The sequence below is a fragment of the Protobothrops mucrosquamatus genome, unplaced genomic scaffold (assembly GCF_001527695.2).
Source record: "Protobothrops mucrosquamatus isolate PMUCROS unplaced genomic scaffold, P.Mucros_1.0 scaffold533, whole genome shotgun sequence".
Taxonomy (NCBI): domain Eukaryota; kingdom Metazoa; phylum Chordata; class Lepidosauria; order Squamata; family Viperidae; genus Protobothrops; species Protobothrops mucrosquamatus.
The window spans coordinates 114489-126951 of NW_015386840.1; the positions used below are offsets into that span (position 1 = coordinate 114489).

The following is a 12463-nucleotide window of genomic DNA, read 5'->3' on the forward strand; positions in this document are numbered from 1 at the left end:
AAGCCATCCTGAACTCATGGCTGCCTCCCCCCCCCCAGCCCGATTTCTCACTGCTCAAGAATTTGTTGTCTAACTTAGATAACTCACTTAGGCAGAGGGGAAGAAAACATGGACCAATACATAACAAAACTCGAACCTTGGGGGTTTTCCTTCAGTGCAGATGCTAAGGCACGAACAAATAGAGGAGACAGTCAAGCAATGCTTCAAAGATACTAAAATTGAATGATTTCCTCCTCAAAGTAGTATTTTTAAAGTAGCCCCTGAACTCCTTATAGATCAGCCAGATACACCAAACAAATTACTGTTCCCAACCTAAGGAAGGACCTAACCTTGGCATGGTTTAACATTCTTCCATCGATGATTTTGGAGACAACTCATTTAAATCTAGACTCTGCCCTTGTGATGAAAAAGTCAGGTGAAATTATTATTATTGTATGGTCCATTTTATACTGATAAAATATATCTGGGAATTGTTCACCCCATACCTAATTAAATATGTTTGTCTTTCAGATCAGTTTTATTGAAAACCTTTATTTTCAAATTCAAATGATTCCATTTCCTCAAGTGTAGCCAAATTTTCTCATATAGTATGTAAAAAGTGCCGCAGTTTGATTGATCTATTTATTGAATCCGTATGCGTGTAAGATGTTTTATGGACTGGTCATTGTCTGCAATAAAGATTTTACTTCAAATAAAATTGTGATTCTAGTGTCATTGAGTGTGCAAGGTATAATTCTACATTTTGAAGTATTTGGGTTTTAAGGATTAAAATGGAACCTTTCATTTGCAACTACTGGGTAGGTTTGCAGCAATATTTAAGAGGATATGGTAAAATGGTGCAGCTCAGACAATTGCAACTTGAAATGGTATAGCTCAAAAAGAAAGGTTTTTTCATCAGGGCTAATGACTAGGCTGTGAAAGAACTGCTAGAAAAAAAGCCTGGATACAAATCACTCTGGTAGCAGGCAGTTGTGATCCAGCATCCAAAATATGTATTATAGGTCATGTCTATGAGATTTTCAGTCATCCAGGTCATAGTTATCCCAAAGGTGCTTTTTTACAAGAACTGGACTTTCTTGTTTTTCTTCAAAGACGTTTCACTTCTCATCCAAGAAGCTTCTTCAGCTCTGACTGGATGGTGGGGAATGGAAGGATTTATACTCCTTGCAGACAGCTGATCATTTGCATTCTTTTAGAGAGTCATTGAGGCCACCTGGAGGTTTATTTCTCTAAAACGGGTGTCAAACTCGCAATGTCATGTGACATGTTGTGACGTATTGTGACTTTTTTTCCATTGCCGGCAATGGGGTGGGCGCGGTGGTGGCATGACGCATCCGGCCCGCGGGCCGGCAGTTTGACATCTCTGCTCTAAAAGAATGCAAATGACCAGCTGTCTGCAAGGAGTATAAATCCTTCCATTCCCCATCATCCACACAGAGTTGAAGAAGCTTTTTGGATGAGAAGCGAAACGTCTTCAAAGAAAAACAAGGAAGTCCAGTTGACTTGTGAAAAAGCACCTTTGGAATTGTGGGTCATGCCAAACTAGACTGGACCTTGAAAGCACGCCATCCGGTTCAAGAGAACCCTGGATACAATTATTCTGCTGGACTTCTGTCTTCCACTGATGGATTCTGGTGAGTTTACCAGACAACCATTCACTAGTTAAGGTCTATGCAGCTAAATGTTTCCACATTTCTAAATGATGCTAGAAGGAGATCATCTCCAGAAAAAAAAATGAACAAACTTGTGCTTTCCATTTATGTATGTTGATGTTACATATTAGACATAACTATAAGGTAGAGAGATATACAGTACTTTTCACTGTACTGGGCAAAATTGTGACCATGAGCCTGCTGCTGTCCAAATAGAAATGGTTGCTGACCAGATTTAGGGCTCAACTTTTCACTCTTTTGGTCTTCATTTTTAAGTAAGAATTAATTGTGTAGGGATGCTTTAAAAAGTGATGTTTTCAAATTGAGATGATAGAGAGATTAGATTAGATTAGATTAGATTAGATTAGATTAGATTAGATTAGATTAGATTAGATTAGATTAGATTAAAAATAATGATAATAAAACAGGACTTATGGCCATGACAAAATTGCAGAAAATTTTGGGGATCCAAAGTAGGGACAATAAATGGAGCTCCAGAATTTTGACCAATATTCTAATACCAAGTTCTCATTCTCATTCCAGATATTTCTTTTATCTTTGTTTCCCCTAGATTTTATACATAAATTCCAGCTGTTTTGGGGAGCTGTGGCTTCTTAGAGTAAAAGACATCAAGAAAAGTTATGACTCCCTATTAATAAACACTTAAATGCCAAGCATTGTGCTTGATATTGTATTCATCATTAAAATGGCTGCATTTACAATAGATAGGCAAGGCCAGGTTAGGAAAGAGAGGTGGAGATTAACACAGATGGCACTCAAAGGGAAGAAGAGGTGAAAACTAATGTATGTCTCCCATTTGCCAGGGTCTTGTGCTGGAAGGGAATCTAAGATGAATTTATGGGATGTGGTGACTGTCTGCGTGGTGCTACTCAACTCGATCTCGACCTTTCCGCTTCCCGCTGGTAAGAGACCTCCTGAAAAGGCCCGCTCAATGCTAGGAAGAGCTGAAGAAGACCACACTACCAGCAGGCTGCTGAATCCCTACGCTGGCCAAATGGATTGTAAGCACACATTCCACTTTCTTGTTATTTTTACCGCTGCTTACTGGCCTTCGCCTTTTTTTTCCTTTTCATATTGAGATGATCCAGTCAGCTCTGCCCACCAACAGAGACTCAGATGGGGATGGGCAGACGGGGGCTAAGGAAGAAACAGTCAAGGGATTGCCATTGTTGCCCCATAGTAGAAGATAAACTAGGGCTAAAGGCATTCCTGCAAATCAGTATGATGCTAGAGGCTGTTGCTCTGCTCTTCAGCAGACCAGCTTCCTGTATCTTTTTTTTAACAAAAAATACCTAGTCTTTTCCAAGTTGGGTTGGTCAGAAAGCTTGGATCGAAGTTGTTGAACAGAAGCCACATTTCAGAAATTGTTTCCTTGAGATTTGCTTCAGATCAAGAGCCTTACAATTTATAGTTTTAGTCTTGTTTATTCAAGACCTACTGAATTCAGCTGGGCCAATTCCCACTTGCAATGTGTTGCATCCTTGGAATGAAAGTCAGACTTTCTTGAAATTAAAGTTCAAGTAATCTTGGGGTTTTCATGATGAAATGAAATATTTTCACTGGCAATATAATGCTGATTGTCTTGGAATGTAGTGCAGGCTTCTATTCACTATCCCTTCACATGTATGTGGAAGTATGGATAGGGTAGGAACAGGATTGTACTGCGATCTGTCTCCAGGAAAGGCCGTGGTCTATAATATTCGTGCAGTGATGTTGTATAATTCCTTGATGCTTTCAGGATCTCTGATTGCTCCAAGGTCCTTCTTCACACGAAGGGAATAATATTGGTATAATGGCTTGCTCATAGGTCCCTTCCATGTGATCCTTCCAACAGATAGTAGGGACTTGAATGTGCCAACACTGGAACAAGAAACAGTCCTGCTTTCTTTCTCCCCCCCCCCCCCCCCCCATATTCACTGAATAAATGAGAATGGACCTGTCCTTGTTTCTGTTTCCTGGAGTACTGTATTGCATGAGAGTTTAATATTATTTATGTGGCAGCAATCTGCCTTTTTTCCCCAAAAACATTGAAAGAATAATGCCTCTCTGGTGAAGCGTATAGATCAGTGTTTCTCAACCTTAGCAAATTTTAAATGTGTGAACTTCAGCTCCTAGAATTGTTGCTGGCTGGGGAATTCTGAGATTGGAAGTCCACCCATCGTAAAATTGCCACAGTTGTGAAAGACTTGTAGATAGTTATGCCTTGCAATGGCTTTGCCTCACTCTGTTGTAATAGAAAGAGGATCAAGGATCAGCTTCTTATGCGCGAATGAGATATACCCCTTGAGTTGTAGCCACCCCTTAGGCTCCTAGGGTGGGTTTTATTGTGCTTGTGCAAATTATACAGTAATCTTCCACTGCTACTTTCTGGTGACATAGGGATTCTCAGCCTTTTTTGCCTCTTCAGCATCTTTCCAACAGATGCAAAACCACATCTGCATTCTTCCACTTTTCTGCCTTCTCTGTTCCTCCTTCTCTGTCTTTCCACTGGAATCTTCCCTGGGTTTCCCTCTTCACTTTCTTTTGGAAGGAAGCCACAGGAATGATGCAAGTTAGCCAAAATGTTTAGACTTTTGTCATTCTTTTTTCCTTCTACCACACTAACTACTATAATTCCTCAATTGTTGACTGTTTGACTCAATTGTTGACTCTTTTCTGTATGATGAAGGCATTCATATCCAAATAGATGTTCTAGAAAGTCTCAGGTTTCTCTGTCTTTAGAACCCCTCTTCAATTGCTTTAGGGAAATATGGTAGTATGAAGAATAGAATAGAATAGAATAGAATAGAATAGAATAGAATAGAATAGAATAGAATCTGAAAGGGACCTTGGAGGTCTTCAACTTTCTGCTCAAGCAGGAGAAAGTATACACAAATAAAATTTCTGACAATAAATGCTAGAAGTAAACTGTTATTGTCCAGTCAACTATAATCGTTGCTGTTTAGTTATGACATGTAAAGTGGTTTAAATCATAATTAATTTCTTCATACATCAATCTAATGTTGTGAAAGCTGGGCTAAGAAATAACTATTTGCAAAGAGGCTCATCAGTAACCAAAAATAGTTTTAGTAAAAAATTATATCTAGATTAATCTTGGTGTTTCTTTATAGTTAAATTTGGGGATGAGTTAAAATTAATTTAGTATCTTCTGAAACTTCAAGTTTCCGTTGATCACATTATTGCTGCTTTACAAGTTGAATAAACTTAAAAAATGTGATATAACATAGTCACTGATATTTTTTTGTCTAGTCAACCACAACCAGTTATATTTGCTTCCTTCCTCCACAATATACATTAAATATGTGAGATATGTAAATATGTAAGATATGCTCAGTCAATATACATTACTGAGCAAGAATCAAGCTTAATGAAACAGCAATATAGCATAACTAGATGCTCCCACTAAGCCTTTCCAAAGACTAGGGGAGACAGAGCCAATCTGGTGTAATGGTTAGAATGCAATATTGCAGGCTAACTCTGCCAACTGCCAGCAGTTCGATCCTGACCGGATCAAGATTGACGCAGCTTTCCATCCTCCCGAGGTCGGTAAAATGACCCAGATTGTGGGGACAACACGCTGACTCTGTAAACTGTTTAGAGAGGGCTGTAAAGCACTGTGAAGCAGTATATAAGTCTAAGTACTATTGCTATTGCTATTTTGATCCATCCTCCCAATTACTATTTCATAAACTGGAATAACTATTTTTTAATGTTATATGAGCTTTGAGGCAGGTTTTGATTCAAAATATGTATAGTTTGGATTAGGAGTGCTGTTTCAATGGATTGCTCATGTGCACAATGATACTGTTGGCCCTGTACGCAAAATTATTCTGAACCTCTCAATCTTCCTGTTATAGAGATACTATGTATGAAAATGCCTAGGATCTTTCAGAACAATTAAGGATATAAGGCCTTCTATCTTTCTTTCCCTGCACAGGTAGAACTTGATCCATTTACAATGAAATTGTGTACAATTTCAGTTGTTACTTAATTAAAAAAAAATATTGAGCATGCTTATGTAAAAATTGGCACATCTGCATATTATTTATTGATTAGCATAATTCTGAGTGCATAATGCGGTGGTATTACAAAACTGGACTTGGCTAGTTTCAGAAGTGTGGGAAAAATCCAGAGAAAAGAAATATTTTTGGGAATATTAAAAAGGCAGAATATATTTCCCCAAAGAAATAATGGAGAAGATCTTTAAAAAGGCAGAAACTTCTACACACACACACACACACACACACACACACACACAGCCAGACAACTCAGCAGAAACCAGCTTTTAGAAATGCAGATGTAGTAATCCATTCAGGAAGGTTGGAGACTTCTAGCTAGAAACTGAAGAAACATAATAGGAAGACAAAGACCCTTAAAATCTAAATACCCTACCCAAACTCTAAGACAGGACATAATAGGATTAACCCACCACCATCAGAATACCAGAAAGGCATACTCAGACTCATGTCAAAGTTCATGACACAGGAACAACTCCCAATAAAAGCCCAAGGCGGTATAAAAACCTACTCCTACTACATGTGCTCTCTCTTTTCTTACAGAGCCATCTTTCTGGCTCTGGCTCTCCTCTTCAATAAACTACAACCTTCTTTCTAAAGCAGTTGCCATGTTGTTTATTCCCAGCTTGGACTGGACCCTGATGAAGATTTTTTCTTCTACAGAAGCATACACAACTAGGAATAAATATTTATTGCCCTGAAATATTTTTAATTCTCATTACATTCAACAAGTAGAAATAATGTGGCACATGGGGGTTTTAGTGGCCTGGCCTGGTGACTGTTCTGCTGGCATGAACCAGCTATTGGAGTGAGTAAAAGGAGAAAAGGCAGCTTAGTTTTGGCCTTGAAGAGAAGCTGCACTTATCACAAGGCCTGAAGAGCTGCTCTAGGTTGCCAGGGCTTTTATCTGGAGATTTTGGAGACAGCAGTCCCATTGTTCCAGTCTGCTACATAGCTGGGGAGTGTCATCCACCTCCACTAGGGGGTCATGCTACTGGTCTGACTAAAAATAGAAGAGGGAAGGAGGAGAAGGAGAGAAAAACTTTGTGCATAAAATGAACAGAGTGGCTGGAGAAGAAAGTTGAAGAGAGAAATCAAGCGTGTGGACCACACATTTAATTTCCTGGTTGGAAAAGGAGAAGTAAGGTCCAGGGGTGGTTTACCTGGAAAAAAGAGGTATGAAGACCTCGAGGGATGAGAGCCCCACAGAAGACCAAACAGGGAAGGAGATGTTCAGCTGTTCATGGCAAAGCTCTGGTGTCTGGGGAAGGATTGGGCAGATGACCCTGAGAAAGATTCTTCCCCCAGTGGAGAAGCAGCAGACATTCAGCTGAGCAGGAGAAGATTAAGCCATGTTTTTGTAAAAGCCTGAAAAAGGGGAAGGAATTGAGAGAAAAAGAGAGGAAGCAAGAGAGACACAGGTGAATAGTCTCTGGGAGACTTAGAAGGATCCAGTATTGTGTTACATACCTTTCCTAAATACATGCTGTAAATAACATCACTATATAGCAAAATGCATATTTTTCTGTATCAACTGCCACAGAATACTCCTCTAGTTCAAAAGAGGAAACCCATCACACTGTGACAGATTGGCAGCAAATGTGGCAGCATTCCTTTAGGTTTTTTTAATCTCCATCCTTACTGGCACCAAGCAAACCACTGATGGAACTAACACAGCCAGCCTTAGACATAACCATACATGCTTGAGAAAATCCAGAAGCAAGTAGACAGTATCTTCTGTAGGAGAAACCCTGTGTTACATCCTATTTGCACAGCAACCCTGCACAGTTGTGGTAAATCAGCTGTTCAATAGAAAAAGGCAGGTCAAAATCAGTTTTTCTACTTTCCGAAATAGTTGATTGGTATAGTTGCTGATTCTCTGACAACCTACTAGCTCAGTGGTTCTCAACCTGTGGGTCGGGACCCCATTTGGGGTCGATCGACTATTTCACGGGGGTCGCAAAGCAAGGCTGTCCACCATTTTTTTTGTCCGCCATTTTTTTTGTCTGCCATTTTTTTCCCTTTTCCGGCGGGTGCCTTACCTCCCTTGGGCTGGGCCAGCTGGTGGTCAGCCTGCTCCGTCTCTGCCACTTGCCAGCTACGCCTCGGCCGGCGCAGGGGGCGGAACCACGCATGCGCGGCGCTCCCGGACAGGGAAAGTCCTTGACTTACGACCGGTTGGGTAGTCCTCGACTTACGACCGGTTTAGTCCTCAACTTACGACCGGTTTAGTCCTCGATTTACGACCGGTTTAGTCCTCAACTTACGACCGGTTGGGGTCGCGGCATTAAAAAGGTTGAGAACCACTGTACTAGCTGGACTGATAGAAGGAATTGCCTGCATTGCACCTACAGGCCAATAATTCCTCATCCAATTAGAGATATATATTTGCCTGTGTACAGCTCAAGGTTAGACTAGACAAAGCAAAACTTTTTTTATTTTCACAATGAGATGTTGCTTATGATTAGAAAAATAAGCTTTGTAACATATTGCAGAGTTGATTGGTCACTTTCAGTATGCTATACAGTCAGAAGCCAGGTCAACCCCAACCAAATACAAGTCAGGGAAAATGACCCTTTGTAAGGCAAATAAAGGACGTGAATCAGCTGTCCTCCATTTTATAGTCTCATCTTCCCAAACATCAGATTTTCCCAGGTAGCCTTGATGCTTCAAGGTAAGTAGATGAGGCAAGGGGTCATCAGATTCATTGAGTTAAGTGTACTGTATTGTTCTACTTTGCTTTTTGTTTTTGTTAGCCATTAATTCACCCACGATTATTAAACTAATTTTGTGATGGGGTGGAGCCCCAAAACCCCTGCTATTCTTGTAGTTTGGGCGAGCTGTAAATAGCTCTGAAAAGGAAGAAGAGAGCTTTTTTTGAAATTAGAAATCTTTTGCAAAAATGAAACTTCTAGAATGCTAAAATGGTAAATTTCTAGATTACGTTCAATCTCTGTAACCAAAATGCCTTAAGTTCCCATTAGCCTCTTCTAAGAAAACTGCACCTTAAGTGAACTTTAGAATCCCCCAAACGTCTCATAACTGAGGGGCATACATTTAATGTATAGAAGAATCATATGTATTCTGTATTGATTTGTAGATGCCTTTAGATTTATTGAAACCAGGAAAACAGAATATAATAGCTGTATTCACATAATGTGTTAAGCCCTCAAAATAAACCATGAAATAGTTTTTTTTATTTATTTATTTATTATTTATTTATTATTATTTTTTATTTATATCACTGTTTGCACAAGATGCTAAAATAATGCCTGGTTTCTCATAGCAGACTGAAACACAAATAACACAAACTCATTTAACCTTGTGTACTATGTTGTGTGAACCCAGCCACAATAAATATATTATTAATTAATTTCAGTGATTCTTTCTAAGTACACATGGCTTTATTTTAACCAGTATGCAATAGTAGGCTTCTCATAAAATGAGTTTTAGACCAAAAAACAGTTTGGCAAATCTAAACCCAAAGTTTCTAGTTCTTCCCACTTCTAGTTACCATCAGTTTACAGGCTAGTGCAAAACTATATATCAGCATGTTGACTATACATGAAGGTTTAAAGAAAGGTTTCTCCTCTTGAGTCCTGGCATGAGATCTTGTAGGTGGTCTCACACAGAAGGAATTATAACAGAAGAAGAATATCAAAGAATAAATAGGCTGTGCTGCCTATTTTTTCAGTGCATCAGAAATTGGATGCAACCTTTCATCTTTTTGAAAAAGAAACACAGTACTAGTTTAGATTGTAGAAAGGATTGCTTGCCAGCTGTCTTTTCTAGTTTAGTAAGCCAACAAGGACCGTTTGAGTCATTCAAAGTTTATTTTTCCTTAGCATTGTTAATACATCATCCATAGTTGGTGAACATGTTTCCATTTCATCCAAAGCCTGTGCATTTTGCAATAAAGTCCATTCTTAATCTGGATGCAAACAACAGTCCACCTAAGGAAGTTGTTGATATTCCATCTGTGGAGGGTGTTTTGTTTCATTTTAATTGTTTTGTTTGTTTTTTAAAAAGGCTGGATACCTACCTTCCATGGATGATTTAATTGGTTTTCCTACACATTGCAGGAGGTTTGGTTAGATGAGCCTTGTAGTCCCTTCCAATTCTACAATATTCTGGTTCTAACTTGAGATATCACTTGCATTATTAAAGTCCCGTTGAGCATCTGAGAGGTCAGTTTGGATTCCTTCTCAGTAACTGCAAAGCAGGCTGGAATACTTGGGATATCTTAGCTTTTATACTCTTAGCCCCAGTATGTAGACTAGACCAGGAAATCAACTCTACAGGCAAGCTAAAACTACTTTGATATGGGATATAATAATAGAACCTTGCAAATCTAATTGTGAAGTATTTCCTCTCCCTTCTTATATCCATGTGAATTATGGAGGAGTCTGTCTGACCCTCCTCTACATACTTTCTGCTTGGTTAGGACTTAAGCTACCTTTTTCTCCTCCTTGCTTTGATAACAGATCTGGCTTATTTCTATCAAGGTCAAGTTTCTTACTTTCTGTATTTTCCTCATCCTCATCCAGTTATTAGGAAGTTCTGCTTGCTTCCATACTTTCTGCATATATCAGGTTTATCTTCATTATTGTTTATTATGACTACCAGAATTCCTAATCACTGCATTCAGTCTTTGAATGGTACCAATTTTGCTGGGATTGGATAAGAATATTTCTTGAGGGGATGATATCTATGATGCAATTCTCCAGGGCAAGTGTCACTCAAAGGAGAAGATGCATTCAGCTGTTTCAGCCAACACATAGATAGATTGAAAGTGGCTTGAATCCAAGCAGATGTTTTCCAGTAGATCAGGAGTGGTAATCCTGTGAACCATGGGCTAGATGTGGCTTGAAGACCTGTTTTACAGGTCCCATATTTTTCACAGGACTAGTTGTGTTCAAACTTTAAAAGTGATCTGTTATATTTTGAGGCTTAATGTACCTTTTGTGTAACGCATCCTCAATAAATTTGAAGGCCAACATTTCAATCCAGTTCACTGTGTCATTGCCACGCTCCTGTGGATGACCAAATAAAAATATCCTTCTCCCCCAGCTCTAATTCTTGCCCATTTTTACATTAAAAATTGGGTAACAAAGCTCAGACAGTTATGGAAATGGAATGGAACTATGAATAGACAACCTATAGAATGTCATGGACAAGGAATAGACCAATTTTCTGTAAACTGAACCCTCCAAATGTATCAGATTACCACTTTCATAATTCCCAGTGGTTACCCTGGATAGGAATTACAGTTGTACTCCAATGCATTGGGAATATCAAGTTAAGGAAGTTTTCTGTCTGTTCAAGAGTGACTAGGGGCTGTGAGAATACTCACAGTCTAATATTTCACTTAATCTAGTTTTCCATAGAAACCCTTAGTCAACCAATGGGTATGTATTAAATAGGTTAGCTTGTCTTATGGACTTCTTTAAACATCAAAAGTAATGTTGGAATTTTCACAATCGCCTTATACAACGTTTGTACCTAAAAAAAGAATGCAGCAATGGGTTTTCTAGTCTTGATAAAAATGTGTTAATCCTTTTGAATTTTGAATACAGGCCTATAGAACATAAACTTTGTCAAGCTGGCATGTCATGGGATAATTTGGGTCCAGTTGAGCAGAGTTTCCTTTTGGTTGTTTATATAATGGTACTGGTCATTATTTTATATTCCATATGTCATATTTATGTAATGTACAATATCTGTTTTAACACTATGGTTCTTGTTTGGTTTATGACTTGTGTTTTGTTAGTATATATCACTCAGAGTCCCATTGTTGAGTTGGGTGGTCTTATAAATCCAGTAATGAATAAAATTTTAAAAATTGAATTTTGCATCCTTTAACATATACAGTTGTCACTCTCAGATTTAACTATGTGTCTGCTAGAAATTTCAGTAACTAAGATTATTTTCTCCATGTGAAATAAGACTGATATGCAATCATTTGACAAATTGTTTTGGTCCTTTTCCAAACAGCTAATATGCCTGTGGATTATCCCAGCCAACTTGAGGATGTGATGGATTTTATTCAAACCACTTTAAAAAGACTGAAGAGGTCACCAGATAAACCACGTTTCTCCAAACGGGAAAGAAACCGGCAAAATGCAGGAAGGAACAATAATTCCAGCAACAAGAAAGGACGGAGAGGTCAAAGGCTCAAATCTCGGGATTGTGTCTTAAGTGAGATTCACTTAAATGTGACTGACTTGGGTTTGGGATACACTACCAAAGAAGAATTGATTTTCCGTTATTGTAGTGGTTCGTGCGAGTCTGCTGTAACCCTGTATGACCAAATTTTAAACAATTTAACCCAAAATAAAAAGTTGGTCAGTGACAAAATCAGGCCACAGCCTTGTTGCAGACCCATTGCTTATGATGATGACCTTTCATTTTTGGACGATGACCTATCGACTTATCACATACTGAGGAAACATTCCGCTAAAAAATGTGGGTGCGTTTGATGTCCTTGTGTGTTTGGACACTGCTATGATATTGCATTCCTGCTAAAATGGGCAAAGAAGGGGACCAAGGCTCCCAAGGAAAGAAAAGATTGCCTTCAAATGAAGGAAGAGGACCAAGTATACAGGAGAACAACACCTGAGGGAGCCTGGTTGATGGAAATCCAGCACAGGATAATTGGTGAAGATACAACATGTTGGAGCTTTTTGTTTCTACAGGAAGGCAAATAGACATCAATGCTCAGGGGCTGAGATCCATGATGAATGGGAATTACTTACACCATTGGTTTTGAGATGA

The 12463-nt window shown here is 38.9% G+C and overlaps 1 protein-coding gene across 2 annotated transcripts; it reads left to right on the plus strand.

Moving 5' to 3' along the window:
- The first annotated feature begins 2481 nt into the window (after positions 1-2481).
- Positions 2482-12168, plus strand: GDNF (glial cell derived neurotrophic factor). 2 transcript variants are annotated; one of them, XM_015816948.1, is made up of 2 exons: positions 2482-2674; positions 11684-12168. In XM_015816948.1, the coding sequence occupies exons 1-2, from the start codon at positions 2503-2505 to the stop codon at positions 12166-12168; spliced, it is 657 nt and encodes a 218-aa protein (XP_015672434.1). In that variant the 5' UTR covers positions 2482-2502. The 2 variants fall into 2 exon arrangements, with proteins under 2 accessions (XP_015672434.1, XP_015672435.1); XM_015816949.1 differs by having other exon boundaries at positions 2482-2575.
- Positions 12169-12463: the final 295 nt, after the last annotated feature.